General features: G+C 39.1%; 1 protein-coding gene across 9 annotated transcripts in view; it reads left to right on the top strand.

Moving 5' to 3' along the window:
* Window positions 1-503: 503 nt before the first annotated feature.
* MARK1 (microtubule affinity regulating kinase 1) overlaps window positions 504-24,234 on the top strand; it is a 133,976-nt gene continuing 110,245 nt past the window's right edge. For 8 of the 9 annotated variants that reach the window (XM_057726148.1, XM_057726146.1, XM_057726142.1 and 5 more), the window contains exon 1: window positions 504-1,039. In XM_057726148.1, coding sequence (XP_057582131.1) covers window positions 989-1,039 — 51 coding nt within the window. In that variant the 5' untranslated portion in view covers window positions 504-988. The remainder of the gene's footprint in view (window positions 1,040-24,234) is intronic. The other variant, XM_057726145.1, reaches the window with a different exon arrangement.

Below are 24,234 nucleotides of genomic sequence, written 5' to 3'. Positions count from 1 at the left end.
AAGGACCACTCCACTGCATGAGCGTTCTCTCACCTCCCCCCGGCAAAACCCAAACACGAATCAAAATAAAAACCACCAGAAGCTCGGAGGCGACCGTACTCCGCGGGTGGGGCGAGAAACAAAAATAAACACGGGGACAGGCGGGCGAGGGAGCGCGGGAGGAGGAGGAGGAGGAGGAGGCGGCCCCGCATCCCTAATGAGGGAATGAATGGAGAGGCCCCCTCGGCTGGCGCCCGCCCACCCGGCGGCGGCCGCCAAGTGCCTCTGGGCTCAGCGTGCCGCGCCCGCCGCTCCTCGCGCAGCCGGCTCGGGCCGCTCCTCCCGGCTCAGGCGCGGCGGCGGCGGCGGCGGCGGGGACCGCGCGGACCGAGCCGGGACGGCGCGCCGGGGGCGCGGGGCGCCGGGAGCGGGGGCGCCGCCGCGCTGGGCCCCGGGCGCGTGGCTGCGGCTCGGCCGGGCGGCGCCGCTCACCTGAGGCGGGGCGCCGGGCGCGGGGCGCGGCGCGGGCGGCGCTGTCAGGGCCGCGGCTCCCGGCTCCCGGCCGCGCTCGGCGGGACGAGTCAGGCAGTGATTTGCGGCGCCGCTTCACCTTCGGCCATGGCCGGGAGAGCCTAGCGGGGCCCGGACGCCGCCCCCCGGCTCCCGCCCCGCCTCCCAGCCTCGGCGCCGCATCCCGCCGGCCTCGCCGCCCGGCCCGCGCCGGGCAACCGCCCTCGCCCGGAGCCCTCCCTCGCCTCGGCCCGCGTCCCCCGGCGGCGGCGCCGCGGGAAGCGGCTCCCCCTCCCCTTCCTTGGCGTCCTCTCCCCCTCGCTCCCCCGCCGGGGCCGCTTGTTGGACCGCCCGCGGCCTGCGGGAGCCGCTCGCCCCGGCCCGGCCCGGCCCCGGCCCCGGCCTCGCACCCGCGGCCGCAGCCCCTGCCGCTCGGCCCCGGGGCCCGCAGCCCGGCCCGGCCCGCGAGACCCCGGCCCGACCCCGCCGCCCGCACAAAATGTCGGCCCGGACGCCATTGCCGACGGTGAACGAGCGGGACACGGAGAACGTGAGTAGCCTGAGCCTCCCCGGGAGCGGCGGGGCCAGACGCTGCCCCGGCCCCGCTTCACCTTCCGCGTGGGCCGCCCCGGGTCCCCAGAGCGGCCGCCCGCCGCAGGGTCTCCCCCTGGCGCCCGGCGTGACCCTCGCCGCGGCTCAGCCCCCATCCTCTCTTCCAGCCCTGTGTCGCTGCTTTCCCCTGAAGGGTGAGGGTGGGGGCACCATAAGTGGCGCCCTCCCCGCGGAGGTGGTCCTCCGGGAGAGGATGGGGTGATGGAGGGCAGAGAGGCACAGGGAGACGGCAGAGTGGGCATCCCGGGTGGCTTTATTTCCACCCGGCATTCTGTATCCCCACCCGAATGTTTGCTTTATGATCACAGACAAGGCAAGCCGACTGCCTCGTTCCCCCTCGCTTTTCTGGCTCTTTCGGTCCTTTGCACCCCCACCCCGCTGCATTGCCCCATGACTTTGCTTTTTGTAACACTGGGTCCACATTTGGGTTTTGGGCACCAGAGGGGGATGGTCGGGAATGGAAGGGACGAGAATGAGAGTAGAGATGGATGTGTGTGTTGGTGTGTCTGAGTTTATACGGCTGTGTGATACTCTTCCTTAGAGATGAGTAGAAGAATTTCACCACCAGCTTCTGTGGCCGCAGGGTTACAGCCAAATATTTAAAAGCCGAATGAAGCCAAAGGCGTTGCTTCTGTTTCTCAAGTCAGTGGTAATAATTCAGGGCAGGTTTTACTTTAAATACCTCTCCTTCTCTTTGGAGTGTCACAAGGTGCATTTCTTTGAAGGAAGGATTTTCTGTGTCTTTGATCAAATTGCCCTCAGGAGTTTTTATCTAGATGCAGATGTCCCTGGTGTTTAAACTCTTGAAAACCCGAAAGAACCAGATCAGTTGTATTTCCACGTTTTGAAAAGTACAATTGTGTGTGTGTGAGTGTGCGCGAGTTCCTTTGTGGGAAAGGGTTTTAAAAAAAAATTTTTTTTTTTTAAGCCCTCATGACCTGTAAAGAGGGCCTTGGCTGATTTTTCTGACTGGTTTTGAGTACCCCTTAGAGGGTTACTAAGTTTTGGTCGGCTGTCCAATTGTCTAGTTAACTCCTTGGCTCTCCAGCTCTTGGTGTACCACTGCCTTTATAGGGTTGGTAAAATAAAAATAATGAAGGGCTTTGGCGTTCTTGGACAAAAGATGAGAGAGAGGAGATACAAACTCACCCCGGAAGCGTTGGAGGGAGGTATAAACAGATTATTTAATCTTGGAGAGTAGGGGAGCCCAGAAACTTGATATACTTATATGAAGGGAGAAGAAATTTTGGTAAGAGACTATTATAAAGACCCAGGAAGAGATTTCAGAGAATGCTTTTGTCCTGTTTAGTGTGGTACATTTCAGATGGTAAAGATATACTGTAAGGCTGCTGATACCATAAATTATAACTTAATTTACATCATAACTGTTTTTAAAAACCTCCTGTTTTTAAAAATATAATTGATACATAACTTTGAGAGATTGAAGAAGGTGACAGAAAAAGATGCAAAATTGGGTTAAAGTTGATTTTAAAGCCAAGGTGGTACAGAATTTTTCTAACAGAAAATCTTACAAAAACCCTGTCATTCAGTATGAATGAAAAGTAAGACAGATGATGACCTGTTTTTACTAGCAAAACACTCTGTGTGTTTTTAACCTAGGAAAGGTGGAAAAATACGTTGTTTTTATTTTCTTTTGGATTTTGAATAGTATAGCTCTTTCCACAGTTGTATGAATGAGGTGCTTCGTACAGACATGAGATAGCATTATAGAATATGCATCAGGGAATAGTACACAATGCAGCATCACATGTAAGACTTAAAAAAAAAAAAAAAAGGGAGGGGGGGTTTCAGCTGAGCAGTAACCGTGTGCTGAATTTTGCTGTACCTTGTGAAAATGACTGTCCTATGTAAACTCATTTGCTCTGTTTCGAAACATGTTATTTCGAAGTCACTTTTATGATGTTGTCCCTTGTTGGTTGCATTGTGCATAACTGTACCTCCGTTTAGCTTCCATTGCCCACATCCTGATTTTCTCCTAATTGCCATGTAAAGTGCCTATTATACTAGGGCTGTTAATTTATCGGTAAGTATGAACTCAGTTTTGTCTTTTGAGCTGGAAGGGATACAGAAGCAGTATTTAAGACAAGGCCTCTCCCCTCAAGGAACATAAGAAGAAAGGTAAATATAGTCCCAAAGAAATAGTGTACAGTAGAAAGCTGTGTGTAAATAGGGCTAAATTGGTTTATAGGTGCTATAGGTGTTTATCAAAGGGATCACCAGTGAAGGCTATTAAATCACCATTTGTGTCTCTCTCTGTTCTCTGGTTGGTAGTAAATGTCATTACCCATTCTTGCTTACCTTTCATCAGTGAAATAAAGGAACAAATCTGCTTGTCAGCTAATATATTAAGGCCAGTATGGTAATCAGTATGAACATTTGTTTGTAGTTGTTTTCAGTTAAGTTGACATATTTTAAAAAATGGTTGTGAAAATTTACATTTGTGTGACTGTTAAACACTTGTAAGCCTTTTGGAATATTAAGGACGTAACTAAAAACATTTTATTAAGCTAGAAATAATTTAAGCAAATAAGGTAATTAAAGAATCTTTGAATTTTGTCCTTTGCAGTTATAAACATGTTAGTCATACGTGGATTTGGTATCCTTGGGAATATGTAATATCTAGCCATCCCCATGTCACTAATATATATTGAGGGTATATAAGTAAAATATTAATATATAAAAAACAATTCAGAAGAAGAATGTTACAACACTGTAATGCTAGTAGTAAATATTCTCCTCTTTACTACTACTGTGTATAGTAGAGGGAGAAAATTGCTTTTCTTTGAGAACATTCTGTGTGTATTTTTTCAGGAGTATTTTCTTAGGTGAAGGATTTGTATGTACATTGTTAATAGGCCTCAAATGACTAAATAAAACACAACAACCGATGATTGGCTTTGGAGGCAATGAATACTTCGTAGTGTAGTAGAAAACATATGTTGTAAATCATAGAATTAATTTATGCAAAATATGTTTGATTTTAGGTTGCAAAGAGTAAGTCCAGAAAGAAAATGGGTATTTGAAATATTTCTTTAATTTTTTTTCCTTCTGTTAGATTATACTTGGAAAATTCCAGCATGGATATAGAGAATATATTATCATTACTCTTATGTACTTTTAAGCGAAGGAAGAATTTTTTTTTCATGTTTTAGAAAAACCTCTAACTTTGCTAATTTTTATGGATCCAGAGTGTCCCGACTAGCTTTCTGTGGTGACATTTTGATCAGTATGAAGGAAATTGATTTGATTCCTTCTTGGGATGTTTTAAAATTGACTTTTGTTATTGAAAGTGTTAAAATAAGTTTTAACTGAACTCTCGATGGTGATTCTTTTCATAGATCTGCAGTTCCCTGCAACGACTGTTAACAGGTACTAAGGTGGACAGTAGTAGTTTGCCTAATGGGAAGTATTGTTAATGTGAAAAGGCAAGAGGGATGCATGCTTTTGCCACTCCTGTTGGGTTTCCTCAGTACCCTGTGCTTACCTCACATGTCACAGGACTTAACACATTGCCTTTGAATTGCTGATTTACTTTGTCTCCTTTGTTCTGTATCGCCAGTGCCAGCACAATGACTAGTAGTAATATATGAGATCAGTCCTGGAATATTCCTATTTTGAATTTTTTCATTTGTCATCAAAATATATTAGTGACACTGGGAAGGGTAGATATTACATACTGCAGAGTCTTCAGAGAGTGAAGTGACCTGCCCAAGGTCATAGCAATCTCTGATGTCTTCCACTGTTGCTCAGCTCATGCTATTGCTTCTTGAGGCTTTGGTTTGTTTTGTTTTTGTCTCAGAGATTTTAAAAGAACATGCACGATAATATGAGATACTTTATTCAATGAAGAACAGGGTGTGCCACGCTCCTCTCGCTCCTGAACCTTTGCTCTTTTTTCTGTCTGCCCTGTTCTTTTCGCCTTGTCACAAACTTACAAATCCTCTATGGCATGGCTCATGTTTCTAAGAAGACTTCGGAAATGATTGCAGCCAGCATTGTATACATACATATACATCTGGGTGTGTACAGTCCATACCATCATTCCCCCACAGTGGGTATGCAGGACAGTCCATTGTGAGAAAGAAATGTCTTTGCATTCTGTCATTTTCCTTCTGACCTCAATGCTATTATTAATGCTACTGCTTTTTTTTTTTTTAAAGCTTAGGTTGGTTAGAATCAGCCACTTATTTTAAATTATTATTATTTTTTTTTTTACCATTCCCTTTTCCATCTCAGACTTTCCTTTGGAGGTCATTTTCCCTTTTCTTGACAGACGTCTTTGAAGTTCTTTTGGTGAAGGATTGTTAGTCATAAACTTTCTTTTTTAAATATGACAAATATATTTTACCCATTTTCTTAAAAGATAGCCTTGCTCAGTCTCCAATTCTAAGTTGATATTCCATTGTCTACTTATTTCCATTGTTTCTGTTCAGAGGTCATCTGCCAATAGGTAGGTGTCTTTTCTATTTGTCTCTTTTTAAGATTCTTTTTCTTAGGTGTTATATTTTCACTACAGTGTATTTAAGTATGGATTTTTTTTCTTCTTCTTTGCTTCTCATGTCTTTGAATTCATATTTTTTTTATTAGTTCTGGATACTTACCAACAGTTATCTTTTTGAGCATTGCATTACTTCTGGTCTCTAGAATTTTATTTAGGTACTCTGGTTAGATTTTATTGAACCTTAATTCTTCCATATGCCTTAACTTCTTTTTTTTTCTTTTTAATTGAAGTATAGATGATTTACACTGTTGTGTTAGTTTCAGGTCTACACCACAGTGATTCAGTTATACAGTTTTTTTTTTTCATTCTTTTTTCAGATTCTTTTACATTATAGGTTATTGTAAGATATTGCATATAGTTCCCTGTGCTATGCATTGGGTCCTTGTTGTTTATCTATTTTACGTATAGTAGTGTATATCTGTTATTCCCAGACTCCTAATTTATTTCTCCCTTCCCCTTTTCCCCTTTAATAACCGTAAGTTTGTTTTCTGTGTTTGTGAATCTACTTCTGTTTTGTAAATAAGTTCACTTGCATCATTTTTTTAGATTCCACTTATAAGTGATATCATATGCTACTTGTCTTTCTGTATTTGACTTCATTTGGTATGATATTCTCTAGGTCCATCCATGTTGCTGCAAATGGCATTATTTCATTCTTTTTTATTGCTGAGTAATATTCCATTGTGTATATATGCCACATTTTCTTTATCCATTCATCTGTTGATGGACATTTAGGTTACCTCCATGTCTTGGCTATTGTAAATAGTGCTGCAGTGAACATTGGGGTGCATGTATCTTTTCAAATTATGGTTTTCTCCTGATATATGCCCAGCAGTGGGATTTCTGGATGACATGATAATTCTACTTTTAGTTTTTTAAGGAAACTCCATACCATTCTCCATAGTGGTTGTACCTATTTACATTCCCACCAACAGTGTAGGAGGGTTCCCTTTTCTCCACACCCTCTCCAGCATTTATTGTTTGTAGACTTTTTGATGATGGCTATTCTGATCAGTGTGAAGTCATACCTCATTGTAGTTTTTATTTGCATTTCTCTAATATTTAGTGATGTTGAGCATCTTTTCATGTGCTTTTTGACCATCTTTATGTCTTCTTTGCACAAATGTCTATTTAGATCTTCTGTCCATTTTTTGAGTGGGTTGTTTGTTTTTTTTTTGCTATAGAACTGCATGAGCTGTTTGTATATTTTGGAGATTAATCCCTTGTCGGTCACTTCATTTGCAAATATTTTTTCCCATTCTGTGGGTTGTCTTTTTGTTTATGGTTTCCTTAGCTGTGCAAAAGCTTTTAAGTTTAGTTTAGGCCCTATTTGTTTATTTTTGTTTTTATTTTCATTACTGTAGCAGGTGGATCCACAAAGATATGCTGTGATTTATGTCAAAGAGTGTTCTATGTGTGCTTCTAAGAACTTTATAGTAAGTATCCTGCCTTACATTTAGGTCTTTAATCCATTTTGAGTTTATTTTTCTGTATGGTGTTAGAGAATGTTCTAATTTCATTCTTTTACATTTAGCTGTCCAGTTTTCCCAGCACTATGTATTAAAGAGACTATCTTTTCTCCATTGTATATTCTTGCCTCCTTTATCACCAGTTAATTGACATAGGTGCGTTGGTTTATTTCTGGGCTTTCTATCCTGTTCCATTGATCCATATATGTGTTTTTGTGCCGGTACCATACTGTTGTGATTACTGTAGCTTTGTATTAGAGTCTGAAGTCAGGGAACCTGATTTCCTCCAGCTCCGTTTTTCTTTTGCAGGATTGCTTTGGCTTCAGGGTCTTTTGTGTTTCCATACACATTTTAAAATTATTTGTTCTAGTTCTATGAAAAATGCCATTGGTAATTTGATAGGGATTGCATTGAATCTGTAGATTGTCTTGGGTAGTATAGTCATTTTGACAATATTGACTCTTTCCAATCCGAGAACATGGTATATCTTTCCATCTGTTTGTGTCATCTTCAGTTTCTTTCATCAGCATCTTACAGCTTTCAGAGTACAGGTCTTTTGCCTCCTTATGTAGGTTTAGTCCTAGGTATAGTATTCTTTTTGATGTGATAGTGAATGGGATTGTTTCCTTAATTTCTCTTTCTGATTTTTTGTTGTTAGTGTATAGCAATGCAAGAGATTTTTGTGTATTAATTTTGTATCCTACAGTTTTACTGAATTTATTGATGAGCTCTAGTAGTTTTGTGGTGGCATCTTTAGGATTTTCTATGTTTGGTATTATGTCATCTGCAAACAGTAACAGTTTTACTTTTTCTTTTCTAATTTGGCTTCCTTTTATTTCTTTTTCTTCTTTGATTGCCGTGCTTAGGACTTCCAAAACTATGTTGAATAAAAGAGTGGACATTCTTGTCTTGTTCCTGATGTTGGAGGAAATGCTTTCAGCTTTTCACTGTTGAGAACGTTGGCTGTTGATTGTCGTAAATGGCCTTAATTATGTTGAGGTAGTTTCCCTTTGTGTCCACTTTCTGGAGAGTATTTATCATAAATGGGTGTTGAATTCTGTCAGAAGCTTTTTCTGTGTCTGTTGAGATGATCTAATGGTTTTTATTCTTCATTTGGTTAATGTGGTGTATCACACTGATTGATTTATATATATTGAAGAATCCTTGCATCCCTGGGATAAATCCCACTTAATCGTATATATGATCCTTTTAACATATTGTTGGATTCACTTTGCTCACATTTTGTTGAGGATTTTTGTGTTATGTTCATCAGTGATAGTGGCGTGTATCTTTTTTTTGGGGGGGGGGGTGCATCTTTGTCTGGTTTTGGTATCAGGGTGATGGTGGCCTTGTAGAATGAGTTTGGGAGTGTTTCTTCCTCAGCAGTTTTTTGAAAGAGTTTCAAAAGGATAGGCATTAACTCTTCTCTAAATGTTTGATAAAATTCACTTGCAAGGTCATCTGGTCCTGGACTTTTGTTTGTTGGAATTTTTTTTTTTTTTTTTGACTGTAGAATTTATTTTACTTAACTTTTAGAAAAGACAACTACCTCATTTTTTGACATAATCTCCTTGCTTTTCTGTACGCTTTGTCCATCTGTCAACAAGCTTTCGTGTTCCCTCATTAAAAAGTATTTTAGGCTGAGCTGTGAGCCACAAATGCACCACTATCTTTTCTTCATCAGAAGTGAATCTTCCTCCCCATAGGGCTGCCCTCAGGGGACCAAACAGGTGAAAGTCTGATAGAGCAAGGTCAGCACTATAGGGAGGATGCCCCAACACCTCAAAACGAAGTTTTTGCAGAGTGTCGACAGTGTGGGCAGAAGTGTGCAGACGTGCATTGTCATGCAAGATCACAACACCCTTGGGGAACAGTCCTGTGTGTTTAACCTGAAGTTTAGGCTTCAGCTCTTCAGTAAGCATCTCACTGTAAGGAGCACTGTTGATTACTGAATCTTTTTCCTGATAATGTTCCACTATGTTGGAAGTTTTTTAATCACAGTTTCAATGTCAGTACTTCTGATTGGTCTGCTCATATTTTCTATTTCTTCCTGGTTCAGTCTTGGAAGGTTGTACCTTTCTAAGAATTTGTCCATTTCTTCTAGGTTGTCCATTTTGTGGACATACAGTTGCCTGTAGTAGTCTCTTATGGTCCTTTGTATTTCTGTTGTGGCAGTTGTAACTTCTTTTTCATTTCTAATTTTATTGATTTGTGTCCTCTCCCTTTTCTTTCTTGATGAGTCTGGCTAGAGGTTTATCAATTTTGTTTATCTTTTCAAAGAAGCAGCTTTTGGTTTCATTGATTTTTTCTATTGTTTTCTTTGTCTCTATTTCATTTATCCTGCTCTGATCTTTATGATTTCTTTCTTTCTGCTAACTTTGGGCTTTGTTTGTTCTTTCTCTAGTTGCTTTGGGTGTAAGGTTAGGTTAATTATTTGAGATTTTTATTGTTTCCTGAGATGCTTGGATCACTGTTAACTTTGCTTTTAGGACTGCTTTTGCTGGACCCAGTAGGATTTAGGTTGTTTCATTTTCTTTTGTTTCTAGGTATTTTTTCATTTCTTCAGTGATCCATTGGTTGTATAGTAGCATATTGTTTAGCCTCCACGTGTTTGTGTTTTTTGCAGTTTTTTTCTTGTAGTTGACTTCTAGTCTCATAATGTTGTGGCCCGAAAAGATGCTTGATAGGATTTCAGTTTTCTTAAACTTATTGAGGCTTGTTTTGTAGTCTAGCATGTGATCTCTCCTGGAGAATGTTCCATGTGCACTTGAAAAGAACACATGCCCTTTTTTTTTGCAAGAATATTAAAAATTTACATATTTATTCCCTAATATACTTTCAGTAAAAGCAATTACAAATATTAAAAAAATTCTGCGTTTAAGTTTTTGAATAATGACACAGTTCCATTCATCGTGGTGCTAAGTTGGTTTTGTTTTTGTGTTTTTTAAAAAAATTTTTTTATTGTAGTTGATAAAGTTGTGTTTCTGCTGCACAGCAGTGAATCAGTTTTGCTTATACATGTATCCACTGTTTTTAGAAAGTGTATTCTGATGCTTTTGGGTGGAATCCTCTCTATGTATCAGTCAAGTCCATCTGATCTAGTGTGTCATTTAAGGCCAGGGTTTCTTTATTGATTTTCTGTCTGGATGATCTGTCCATTGATGTAAGTAGGGTTTTAAAGTCCCCTACTATTACTGTCTTTTTCTCACTTTATGTGCATTAATACTTGCTTTATGTATTTAAGTTCTCCTATGTTGGATGTATACAGATTGTTATATCTTCTTGAATTGATCCCTTAACCATCATGTAATGCCCTTCTTTTTTCTTGTAACAGTCTTTATTTTAAAGACTGTTTTGTCTGATATAAGCGTTGTTACTATGACTTTGAGATTCCCATTTGCGTGGAATACCTTTTTCCATCCCCTCATTTTCAGTCTGTGTGTGTCTTTATAGCTGAGGTTAGTCTCTTGTAGACAGCATACATATGAGTCTTTTGTTTGTTTCTATTCAGCCAGTCTGTGTCTTTTGATTGGAGCATGTAGTCCATTTAAATTTAAGGTAATTATTGATATGTATGTTCTTATTGCCCTTTTGTTACTTGTTTTGGGTTGTTTTTATAGATTTTTTTCTTTTTGTTCTCTTATGATTTGATGACTATCTTTAATTTTTTGTTTGATGTCCTTTTTCTTTTTTTGTGTCTGTATCTATTACAGATTTTTGGTTTTTGGTTACCATGAGGTAGTTATCTAGCAATCTGTATATATGTGATTGTTTTAATTTGCTGGTATCTTAATTTCAAATGCATTCTAAAAACCTTGCATTGGTATTCTCCTCCTGTCACAGTTACTGTTTTTGATATCATATTTTCCATCTAATTGTTGTATGTATCCTTTAACTGTTTATTGTGTATATAGATAATTTTACTGCTTTTGTCTTTTAAACTTCCTATTAGCTTTGTGTGTGGATGATTTCCTACCTTTTCTTTATATTTACCTCTACTGATGAGCTTTTTCATTTTGTAATTTCATGTTTCTAGTTCTGGCCTTTTATTTCTTTGCCTAGAGAAGTCCTTTAATATTTGTTGTAAAGGTATTTTGGTAGTGCTGAACTATTTTAGCTTTTGCCTATCTTTAAAGCTTTTAATCTCTCCATCAAATCTGCACAGGAGCCTTGCTGGGTAGAGTATTTTTGATTGTAGATCTTTCTCTTTCATTACTTTAAATATAAAGTGCCACTCCCTTCTGGTCTGCAGGATTTTGCTGAAAAGTCAGCTGATAGCCTTATGGGAGTTCCCTTGTATATTGTTTGTTGCTTTTCCTTTGTTACTTTTAATATTATTTGTCTTTAATGTTTGTCATTTTAATTACAGTGTGTCTTTGTGTGTTCCTTTTTGGTTTAATCCTGTATGGGACTCTCTGTGCCTACTGGACTTGGATGTCTGAAAGTTTTCAGCTGTGATGTTTTCAAATATGTTCTCTTCCTCTTTCTCTCTTTCTCCTCCTTCTGGGCCCCCTGTATTAGTGTGCTTGATATTGTCCCAGAGGTTTCTTAAACTGTCCTCATTTCTTTTTCTTTTTCTTTTTTTCTTTTTCCTCTTCAGCATCAGTGAATTCAACTTTGTTTTACAGCTTGCTGATCTGTTCCTCTGTGTCATTTAGTTTACTGTTGATTGTTTCTCGTGTATTTTTCATTTCAGTTCTTATATTCTTCATCTCTGTTTGGTTGTTCTTTATATTTTCTAACTCTTTGTTAAAAATTTCTAAGTTCTTGCTCTGTGCATCCATTCTTCTCTCGAGTTCTTTGATCATCTTTATGATCACTACCCTGAACACCTTCTTGAGTAGATTGCTTCTCTCCAATTCACTGAGTTCTCCTTTTCAGATTTTATCTTGTTCCTTTGTCTGAGGTTTTATCTTGTTCCTTTGTCTGAGATTTTATCTTATTCCTCTGTCACCAAATGTTGCCTAAGTTGCTGTTTTTATTTTTCATATCTGGTAGGTTGATTATGTTTCCCAACCTTGGAGAAGTGGCCTTTTGTAGGAGACTGCCTATGCATCCCAGGAATGCAGTCCCTCTCATCACCCAAGCAGCATGCTCTAGGAGTTCGCTTATGAGGGCTGCATGGGTCCTTCTGTTGTGGTGGGCTTTGTGGGCAGTCTGATAGGCTTGGCTGGTTCCCAGTCTGCTGGTTTGCCAGACCCTTCCTTGTGCAGAGGCTGCTGGCCACTCGTTAGTGGTACTGGGTCATGAAGTGGCTGTTTGCAGAACCCCTAGGCTCCTCGGGGCTTATGCTGTCTCACTGGTGGGCAGAGTCAGGATCCAGGAGACTCCAGTGCTGTTGCCTTCCCACTGGTGGGTGAAGCCAGGTCCTATGATTAGTGCCGGACTGCTTGCAGACAGCACTGGGTCCTGGAGTCTGGTTGCCTAGGGATCCCAGAGCTGGTATCAGGTCACTGGTTGGGGGGCTCTTTCCTGACAGAAATGGATATGGGGTGTAGGGTATCCTGAAGTTTGTGTTGGCCTGCTAGTAGGCAGGGTAGGGGTCCAGCTGGTCTAGGGGCAGGGTCTGGCCTGCTTTGGGCAGCCTGGGCCTGCAGGCTATTGGATTGTGGTTTTCTTGCATCTGGTGTCTGCCCCTGGGTTGGTGAGGCTGCTCCAAAGGCTAGAGCAGGGTTCCTGGAAGGCAGGGGGCATGGGGGTAGGGGATTCTGGAGCTGATGCCTGTCCACTGGTGGGTGGTTCTGAGTCCTGGGCCCTCTGGTGGGCAGGGCCATGTCTTGAGGTATGTCTAGAGGTGCTGTGGGCTCAGGAGGTCTTTAGGCAGGCTCTCTGCTGAAAGGTGAAGCTGTGTCCCCACCCAATTAGTTGCTTGGCCTGAGGTGTCCCAGCACTGCTCCTACAGGCTGTTTTTTTCAGGGATGGGGAGGGGGAGGGCATGAGCACAGGTCTGAGTGCTAATGAATTAGAGGTAGGATCTCACAGTGGCACCTGCCAGCACAAGCATTCATGAGGTAGAAGGGGTTCCTGGTGTGAGCTGTAGCCACCCCCCCCCACCCCCCACCCCCCGCCTCTCTAGGAGACTTTCCAAGATCAGGTAGGTACGGTCCAGGCATCTATCAAGTTACTGCTTTTGCCCTGGGTCCTTGAGCTCAATGTGAGATTTTGTGTGTGCCCTTTAATGGTGAAGTCTCTATTTCCCCCAGTCCTGTGGGGCTCCTGAAATTATGCCCCTCTGGCCTTCAGAGTGAAATCCTCTGGGGGATCGTCTTCCTGGTGTAAGACCCTGGGGCTAGGGAGCTTGCTGTGGGGCACAGAACTCTAACTCCTGTGAGAGAACCTCTGAAATGAAAATATTCTCCAGTTTGTGGGGCACGCATCTGGGAATATGGGACTTGACTATATTGTGAGTCTGCCCCTCCTACCTGTCTCACTGTGTTTCCTTTTTTATGTCTTTAGTTGTAGAAGATTTTTTCTGCTGGGTTCTGGTCTTTTTCATTGATGGTTGCTCTGCAGGTCATTGTGATCTTGATGTGTGCTTAAGGGGAGGTGGTCTTTCTATTTTGCCATTTTGGCCCAACTGAGCTCATGCAGTATTAATCATTCTTTGACTGGCTAATTTCGTTTAGAATATTGTCCTCAAGGTTCATCCATGTTCTAGCATGTGACAGAATTTCCTTCTTTTTTATGGTAGAAAAATACTCTGTTGAATGTATATCACACATTTTCTTTATCCATGTAGCTATTGATAGACATTTGGGTTATTTTCATGTTATGGCTATTGTGAATAATGCTGCAGTGAACCTGGGAGTGCAGCTATCTCCTTGAGATCCTGATTTCAATTCTTTTGAATAAATACCTAGAAGTGGGATTGCTGGGTCATAGGGTAGTTCTGTTTTTAACTTTTTGAGGAAACTCTACAGTTTTCCGTAGTGGCTGCACCATTTTACATTACCATTAACAGTGCTCAAGGGTTCTGATTTCTCCATATCCTTGTAAACATTTGTTATTTTCTTGTTTTGTTTTTTGATAACACATTCTAACAGATGTGAAATGATCCCTTGTTGTGGTTTTGATAGGCAGTTCCCTGATGATTAATGATGTTGAGCATCTTTTCATATCTGTTTGCTGTTTATATATCTTTGGAGAAATATCTATTCAAATCCTTTGCCCATTTAAAAAAGTCTGTTTTTTGTTTTTTGTTTTTGCTGTTGAATTGTAGGAGTTCCTTACATATTTTGGATGTTAACCCTTTTTTAGATATATGGTTTGCAAATCTTTCCTTTCATTCCATAGGTTGTCTTTTCACTCTGTCAATAGTTTCCTTTGCTGTGCAGAAGCTTTTTAGTATGATGTAGTCCCACCTTCTTATTTTTGCCTTGGTGCCTGTGCTTTTGGTGTCATATCCATGAAATCATTGCTAAGATCAGTGTAATGAAACTTTCCCTCTGTGTTTTCTTTTAGGAGTTTTATAGTTTCAGGCTTTACATTTAAGTCTTTAATCCATTTTGAGCTGAATTTTGTGTATTATATAAGAGAAAGGACCATTTTCCTTTTTTTAACATGTGGATGTCCAGTTTTTCCAGCACCACTTGTTGAAACAGACTTTTTCCCCTTATGTATTCTTGACACTCTTGTAAAAGATCATTTGACTGTATATAGATAGGTTTATTTTGGGTCTCTCAGTTTTGTTCCATTGGTTTATGTTTGTCTGTATGTCAGTACCATACTATTTTATTACTTGTAGGTTTGTAATATGTTTTGAAGTCAAAGTGTAAGACCTTCAGCTTTGTTCTTTCTTAAGCTTGCTTTGTCTATTTAGGGTCCTTATGGTTCACAGTGGATTTTAGGATTATTTTTTCTGTTTCTGTAAAAAATGCCATTGGGGTTTTGATAGGGATTGTATTGAATCTGTAGATTTCTTCAGGTAGTATGAGCATTTTATCAATATTAAATCTTCCAGTCTATGAACATAGGAGATCTTTCCATTTATTTGTGTCTTCTTTAATTTCTTTTAACAATGTTTTGTAGTTTTCAGCATGAAAGTATTTTGCCTCCTTGGTTAAGTTTATTCCTATTTTATTGTTTTTGGTGCTATTATAAATGGGATTGTTTTCTTAATTTTATTTTTGCATCATTTGTTGTTACTGTATAGAAGCATATCTGATGTTTCTCAATTTCGTACTGAAACTTTTATGAATTTGTTTATAGTTCAGTTTGTGTGTGTGTGTGTAACTTGTAGAGCTTTCTACATATAAGATCGTGTCATATGCAAAGAGAGATACTTTCATTTTTTTCCTTTCCAATTGGTTGTCCTTTATTTTTGTTGCCTAATTGCTTTGGCTAGGACTTTCAGTGCAGTTTGCCCTCTATATCTGCAGGTTCAGCATTTATGGGTTCAACCAATTGCAGCTAAAAAAATATTCGAAAAATAAAATTATAGGAAGTTCCATAAAGCAAAATTTGAATTTGCTGTGCACTAAGAACTATTTACATAAATTTTACTTACATTGTATTATGTTAATAATAATTTAGAGATGATTTAAGTATATGGAAGGATGTGTGTAGGTTATATACAAGTACTCTTCCATTTTATATAAGGAACTTGTGCATTTGTAGATTTTGGTATCCGTGGGGAGAGGGGGGTACTGGAACCTATCCCTTGTGGATACCGAGGGATGAGTATACTGTGTTGAATATAAGAGGCAAGAGTGGGTATACTTAACCTTATCCCTGATCTTAGAGGAAAGACTTCCAGTGAGTATGATGTTAGCTGTGGGCTTTTCATAAGTGGCTTTTATTATGTTGAGGTAATTTTCCTATTCCTAGAGAGTTGAGAGTTTTTATCATGAAAGGGCCTTGAATTTTGTCAAATGCCTTTTCTGCATGGTAGAGTTGATCATGTGATTTTTATCCTTAGTTTTATTAGAGTGGTGTATTACATTTATTATTTATTATTATGTGTATTACATCTTTGTGTCTTTGTGATAAAGTCAACTTGGTCATAGTGTGTGATCCTTTAATATGTTTTAAGTTTGGTTTCCTAATATGTTATCTAGGGTTTTTGCATTTATATTCATCAGGGTTATTGGCCTTTAGTTTTCTTTAATTGTGTTGTCTTTTTTGGCTTTGGTATTAGTGTAATGCTGGCCTCATGCATTGAATTAGGAAGTGTTCCCCTCTCCTCAATTTTTGGAAGAGATTGAGAAGGACTGGTGTTAATTCTTCTTTAAATGTTTGATGGAATTCACCAGTAAAGCCATCTGGTACTGGGTTTTTTTTTGTTGGATGGACAGTCTTTGATTACTACTTCTACCTCCTTACTAGTTACACATCTCCCCAGATTTTCTGTTTCTTTATGGTTCAGTCTTGGTGGGTTGTGTTTGTAGGGATTTCTCCATTTCCTCTAGATTTTTGTTGGCATGTAATTAATTGTGCATTAGCAGTCTTTTAGGGTCCTTTATATTTCTGTGGCATCAGTTGAATGGTCTCCTTTTCATCTATGATTTTGTTTATTTGAGTCTTCTCTTTTTTTTAGTTAGCCTAGCTAAAAAAAGTCATTTGTTAATTTCCATAAAACCAACTCTTAATTTTGTTGACTTTTTCTAGTTTCTATTCATTTAGTTCTGCTATACTTTTTTTTTAAAGCTCTTTATTGGAATATAATTGCTTTACATTCTTGTACCAGCTTGTGAGGTACACCAAAGTGAATCAGTTGTATTTATACATATATCCCCATATCCCCTCCCTTCCTCAACTCCCTCCCACTCTCCCTGTCCTGGCCCTCTAAGGCATCACCCCTCATCGAGTTGATTTCTGCTATACTTTTAATTATAATATTTTTCTGCTAGCTTTGGGCTTAGGATTTTCTTCTTTATTTAGTTACTTTGAGGTGTAGAGTTAGGTTATTTGAAATATAGTACATTGGCCAAAAAGTTCATTCGAGTTTTTCCATAAGACTGTATGGAAAAACCTGAATGAACTTTTTGGCTAATCCCATGTATCTCTCTCTCTCTGTCTCTGTCCCTCTCTCTCTCTCTCTCTCTATATATATATATATATATGTATTTTAACGTAGGCATGTATTGGTATAAACAACTCTTAGTACTGCTTTTGCTGCATCCCCATACATTTTCATGTATTGTGTTTTCATTTGTCTGAAGATATGTTTGTAATTTCCTTGTTGATCCGTTGGTTGTTCAGGAATGTGTTAATTTCTACATACATGTGAATTTTCCAGTTTTTCTTCCTATTATTGATTTTTAATTTTATACCATCAATTTGGATAAGATATTTTGTATGATTTTAGTATTCTTAAATTTGTTTTGTCAGCTGGAGACTTTTCCATGTGCTTTCGAGAAGACTATGAGTCTGCTGCTGTTCAGTGAAATGTTCTGTATATTTCTGTTAGATTCATTTAGTCTATAGTGTTGTTCAACTCCTCCATTTCCTTTTTCATCTTCTGTTGGGGTTCTATCCATTATTGAAAGTGAGGTGGTAAAATCTAATGTTATTGTGTTGCTGTCTCTCTCTCCTCATTTCTGTCAGTGTTTGCTTTGTGTATTTTAAAGTGTTCTGATGTTGGGTTTCTAAGTATTTATAATTGTTATATCTTCTTGGTGAATTGACCCTTTTATCGTTATATAAGGTCCTTCTTTGTCTCTTGAGACAGTTTTTGACTTAAAGTCTATTTTGTCTGATGTAAATATGGCCACCTCTGCTCTCTTTTGGTTACCATTTGCATGAATATCTTCTTCCATGCTTTCACTTTCAGCATCTGTGTGTCCTTAAATCTAAAGTGAGTCTCTTTTAGACAGCATCTATTGGGGATTTTCATTTTTTGGTCTTTTTTTTTTTATCCTTTCAGCCAAAGCTATGTCTTGATCATGGAGTTTAATCTATTTAAATGTAAAGTAGTTATTGATAGGGTAGGATTTACTTTTGCTATTTTGTTAATTGTTTTCTGTCTTTTAGGTTTTTTGTCTCAGCATCTTTTGCTGTCTTTTTATGTGTTTTGATTTTTTTGGTGTGTACTGTAATGCTTTTGTGTGTATGTGTCTGTGTCTGTGTGTATATCTTCTGTAGGCATTTTCTTTGTGGTTACCATGGGGCTCACCTAAAATAATTTTATAGTTATAGCAATCTACTTTAAACTGATAACAACTTACCTTCAATTTCATACAAAAATTTTGCAGTTGTATTTCTTCCTCCTGAATATGTTATAGTATAGATTGCACAAATTACATCTTTTTGTATTGTGTCCATTAAGTATGTTCATAGTTACAATTTTTAAAATGTCTTTGTTTTTTAACTAATGTATCAGAATTAAAGTGATTTATGCCCCATTGTTACAGTATTATAGTATTTTTTACTTGTCTCTGTATTTCCCTTTACCAGCAGACTTTATACTTTCATATGCTTTCCTGTTGCTGTTTAGTGTTTTTTTTGTTTCAGTTTGAATGACTGTCTTTAGCATCTCTTGTAAGGCAGGTCTAATGGTGATAAACTTCCTCAGCTCTTGTTTATTTTTGAAATTTTTTCTTTCCTTCATTTTGAAGGACAGTTTCTTGGTTGGCAGGTTTTGTTTGTTTTTGTTTTTTGTTTTTTTTTCACCAGTTTGAATGTATTATTGCATTTTTTTCCTGGTCTGTAAATTATTTACTGAGAAATCTGCTGCTAGGTTTGTGGGTGTCCCTTTGTATGTGACAAATCCCTTTTTGCTGCTTTCAAAATTCTCTCTGTCTTTGACTTTTGAGAATTCGATTACAGTGTGTCTTGGTGTGGACATCTGTGGGTTCATCCTGTTTGGGGTTCATCCTATTTAAATTCTCTTGAGTTTCTTAAGTCTGGATATCCATTTCCTTCTCCATGTTTGGGAATTTTTCAGCCTTTTTTTTCCCTTTAAATAAACTTTCTGTCCTTTTTCTCTAATCTTCTAAAACTCCCGTAACATGAATATTAGTCCACATAAATACCATAGGTATTCCATAAGTAGTTTAGGCTTTCTTTACTCCTTTTTCGTTATTTATTCTTTTTGTTCTTCGACTAGATAATTACAAACAACCTGTGTTTGAGTTTGCTGATTCTTTATTCTGCTTGATCTCTCAGCTGCAAAATTTCTGTTTGGTTCTTTTTTCTGTCTCTTTGTTGAAATTCTGATTTTGGTCATGCATCATTTTCATAAGGTCATTGAGCATCTTTATGTCAGTTATTTTGAACTCCTTGTCAGATAATGTGTATAATCCTGTTTTTTTAGGCTTGATTTCTGGAGACATATTTGCTTTCCTTGATTAGGTCATGGTCATTTGTTTTGTCTTGTTTTTGTTTTCTTTTATGTTCCTTGTAACATTGTGTTGGTATCCACACATTAAAAAAAAAATGGCCATCTCTTCTAATCTTTTTGTACAGGCTTCATACATGGAAAGATTTTCAGTATTCCGTTCAGCTGGAGATGCACAGGGCTCTCATACCTTTTCTGTAGTTGTGTCTTTTTCGCTTGTCTGGGTAGATTCCTGATTAGGGGAATTTTAGGTTTCTTTTTTTTAGGGGGGCAGCTTGTAATCTCTTGCTCCCTCTGGTGTCTGTCTCCTGTACCATGGTTCTTTGAAGCAGTAGCACACTGACCGAACAGCTTTTTTTTTGTTCTCAGCAGCCACTAGGCATCTAACATATGCCAATTCCCATCAGCACCCTGAGTAGAGCTGGACAAGAAACCAGTCCCTTGGGCAATTCCCTGAAAAGCCAGAGTGTTGGATGCATGCTCCACAATTCTGTCCCCATCTGTTGAATTCTTAGTTTTGTTAATTCTGTTTTTTATCTCTAAAAGTTCTGAAGTTTTCTCTTAGATCAACCTGGCTTTTTTGATATTTTCTTGGTCTTTGCTTACTTTTGTGATTCACTCTTCATTCCTTAGACATTTAATATGTAGTTATTTACATTCTGTATCTGGAAATGCCATTATCTGAAGTCCCAGGGGATTTAGCTCTCTTGTTTGTGTCTACTTGTTCACTGTGACTTGTTTTTTTTTTCTCTATAGTTGCTGATCTTTGCTGAAGAAATTATATTTGCCTGATTTTTTTTATCTGTGTGAAACTTGGGAGACCAAATTGAGGATGATTTCCTCTACAGAGGGTTTGTGATTGCCCCTAATGGGAACCCCTGCTGATCTGGGACACTTGTCTCCTATAGGAATCCTGGCTTAATGAGGATGTTGCAGGTTCAGCTCTCCCACCTTGTAGTGGGTCCAACCTCCATAGGAGGTTGGTCTCCTACCTCCTGTGGGCTTAGTATTTGACCCTAGGGCAATGCTGGTTTCTGTGGTACCTTTTAGATGGAGTTTGTTTTTTATATTTGTTTATTTGTTTTGTTTTTTCCTTAGATGTTTCTTATGCCCTTCAAGCTCATCAGTTAGAGTGTTTTATCTTGGAGGACTCTTTATAATATCTTGCCTACTGTACTACCAGAAAGGCTGGAGTAAACTTTTTGAAAATGGGTGTTTAGAATTTTTTATACTTATATACTTTTATTATCTTAAACTATGTGTCATTTCTGAAATTCTCACATCTGCATGCTTTAAATGGGGACAGTTTTCTAACCTGTTTATAAATCTTGCAGATCAAAAATCTTAGATTTTGGAAGCCATTTGTTACAGTTATTAAAAGTTACTTTTTAAGAACAGCAAATTTTCATCAGGAAGGTGTCTCCTAACATTACTTTTATAAAAATTTTTCACATAATTGGTGGATGGATTGAAATACAGACATCATAAATAAATAAATGTAACCAGAGATGCACTACTTTTATTTGAGTGAGGTACTTTTTTTTTAATCCATGACAGTCATTGAAATCAAGTATTGACATAAATTTAACTTATAATCAGTCCTTCAAATCTCTTTATCACCAGTTGTTAAACCAGGATTTAAAATAATCGAGGGACATTTATATTGTATAATATTAGTAATGTCTTATTAATTACTATGAAGTTTGCTCTACTACAGATTTAGTATATTTCTAAGAAGTTTCACCTTTTTTATGTTATGTTTTTTAATGTACATAATCTGTTAGTAAAGTAATACATGTATAATTTATGTCAGTATTCCTAACGTGGTCCATACTTAAAGATTTTAAAGATTGGGCACTTGATCTAAAGTTTGAAGACGATTCCATATTATAGAGGTTAATGTTGTTCTACAGTTCCTCTGTGTGTAAATTTTATCTTCCTAACTCAGTTGAAAATACTGTGAGGTCAGTGATTACTTCAAAATTTCTTATGTATATCCTATGTTACTATTACAATATTTGGAACATTTTTTGACATTCGGCATTTTGATAAATCAAGGTTATTTTTTCTCAGATATGGTGAGTTTACAGACCAGCTAGGGAGATCATTTCAAATTCATATTCCCTAACCATTGCTCCCTCCCACTTCATGTTCTTACTCAGTTTTCTAGGATAGGGCCCAGGTGATTCTGATACTGATATCCACCGACTAGGCTTTGTAAAACACTGAGTGATGATGATGTTGATGGTTACATTGTAATAAGTCTCATCTTTTGATTAAAATGAAAAAGGACTTATATTTTGATGGTTATCAAAGAAAGTGGGATAGGAGAAATGAATCAATCCTTTTGGTAGGTGATGACAGCAGTGAAAATAATGGCGTTGTCTTGCTGGGCAGTAATAAGGTACGTATGTGGCATTTACAAGTGTAAGATGGAAGAAGGGGATAGTGAGGAGTTTCGTGTTCCTCTCTTCCATCTCCCAGCTTTATGTGGTGGACTCTGTTTGATGGGGAGGGTGCCAGCAAAACTAAGGAGTTCACCATACAGTGCCTTTGATTGTAGGCTGAATCTTCCTTCTGAGAAAGTACTATTTAATAGTGTTTTGATCAGTGTATCAGTTTAGTTCAGGTTGTAAACAAGTCAGAAGCTGAGAAACAGTCCAAAGTCTTAATGAAGTACCTGTAAGGGATATAGTAACAGGTTTATTTTGAATCTTTAAAGCATGACTACCTTTCCTTTGGGGATCAACAGTGCTGCTTTCACAATTTCAAAAAGAAGGTTTGCTTTTATTTCCTTTTCTATTTGTTTCATCTCAGTTGGAGACGATAGGGATACAAAGGCAAGTGAAACCTGCTCTCTGCTCTGGAGGGACTCAGAGCCTGCAGAGGGAGATAGACATAGAGACAAACAAGTGCAATAGAAAGTTACAGCTGCTTGTCATCTGAGTGATCAGAACACAGAAGAAAGAAGGAAGGGAGTGCTCAAGAAAAGTTCATAGCCTTTGAACTAAGACTTGACGTATAAGTAGTCTTTGCCAAATGGCTCCGTAGAAAATTGAGTTGGTGGGAGGAAGAGAATATGGGGCCTAAGGAGCATTGTGCACAGAGCGGGAGTGCATGTGGAGTCGGGAGGAGGGAAACAGTAGCCCTGGGAAGGGTAGCATTTAGTGAGAGGACCAGGCAGAAGAATGGGCATGGCCCTGCATGTGCAGCTCAGCAAGAAGTGCTCCTGGAGGCAGTGGCGGCCCTTGGGTAATTTAAGTAAAGGCTCAGCATGGTTAGATTTGTATTCTGGGTATGCTGGCATGTTTTAGAAACATTCCAGACTTTAAATTCCATGGCCTAATTTCTTATGGCCCATGAAAGAGCTTTCAGTATGGTACTTATGAAAACTTTATTTGGCATATTGGGAGAAGGGTTTGGCAAAGGGGAGATGCCAGTGCTGGTGACAGAGACTTTCTCCTTGATTAAACTTCAGTTGGGCTCCTCTGAGCCTTCTTTTCAACTAGGCTTTGACCTTGGCCTTACCATCTGTCCTGTCCTCGCAGAACCTGCACAGTCCAGTCTCAGCAAAGAATTCAGCTCTGTCAGTTGAGTGCAAATCCCCCATCCTTGCTATCTGACCGCCCTGGATATCTAATCAAGTTCCTCATCCTCTACCTTTGATGTCTAGGTTCTTGACCTGCTTTCAGCAAGAATCTTGTTAGGCCAGTTTAGCGAGAATCCCCCTACCCTTGATGTTTCCTCTTAGTAATTTTCCTTCCACTGACTCCCTCCCTGTCCTCCTTGGCTGTAAATCCCCAGATGTCTTTGCTGTATTCAGAGTTGAACTCTCTCCCATATTGTAATATCCCTGTGCAAGAATCTTGAGTAAGCCCTTTCTACTGTTTTAATAAGTATCAGAATAATTATTTCTTTGACACCAATTAAGAAAAGATTCACATTTCATAATGAAATCCCATACACATTTCGCTGTGGTAGTATGTATTGAGGATAAGGTTAGAGAAGCCCATAGTAGCCTTAAAAAATTAGTAAGCTGGAAAGTAGAGCCTCTCCAGACTTAGGGTAGAAGAATAGGGTGATATAAAGGGGCTTAGACAAGGATTTAGCAAATGCTGAGGTTGGTAACTCATCATACTTGCATGGCATCCTGTCTTTGTGATATTTTTTTAACAGCGGTGAATACAGTTGACCTAAGGGGGAAGATTGTTTAGCTGCTAATGAGTCACTAGCTAGTTATCTTGGGTAAGTCATTTACCTTTTCTTCTGATACGTATTGGTACACCTCATTTTGGTAATTTCCTTTTCACTCTAGAAGTTATTTGTTGACTGAATAACACTACTAAATCATGCCATTGGTCCTTCTGGCCACTCTAGATTCTGTTTACTGCTTAAATACCAAAAACTAGAGGGGAATCAATTTGGTATTGGTGGCCCCTTGTTTAAACCTGGGGATTTGATTTTCTGGTAAATTCTTAACCACTAGTGGTCAAAAAGCATGCTAAGGAGGAAAGCCTTGAATGGAAAAGGTTGGTACCAGTTTGGTTGAATACTTCCACCTTTTTCTTCTACCTTCCCTTTCTCTCCAGGTTGGGGAGGAACCAAGGGAGGAAAGAGAAGATTATACCAAGGAGGAGACTCTGCTCTCTGTTCTGCCAGGACTAGTATTTATCAAGCAGTTGATTGCACAGCGGGAGCCCTTTGTGACAGTTCTTTCACGCTGTGCTGTAATTTTCTTAAGCATGTCCCACATATGCTGTTGCAAACTCCTTGAGAGTGAGAACCGTGCTACCGATTCCCGTATCGGTCAAGGAATAGTGCTGGTATAGTTGGCTTTCAGAATTGCTTGCTGTGTCTCATTGAAC

This window comes from Hippopotamus amphibius, chromosome 3 (assembly GCF_030028045.1).
Source record: "Hippopotamus amphibius kiboko isolate mHipAmp2 chromosome 3, mHipAmp2.hap2, whole genome shotgun sequence".
In the NCBI taxonomy this organism is placed as follows: domain Eukaryota; kingdom Metazoa; phylum Chordata; class Mammalia; order Artiodactyla; family Hippopotamidae; genus Hippopotamus; species Hippopotamus amphibius.
Note: the sequence above shows the minus strand (reverse complement) of the source record. Positions and strands in the feature narration are given on the sequence as shown.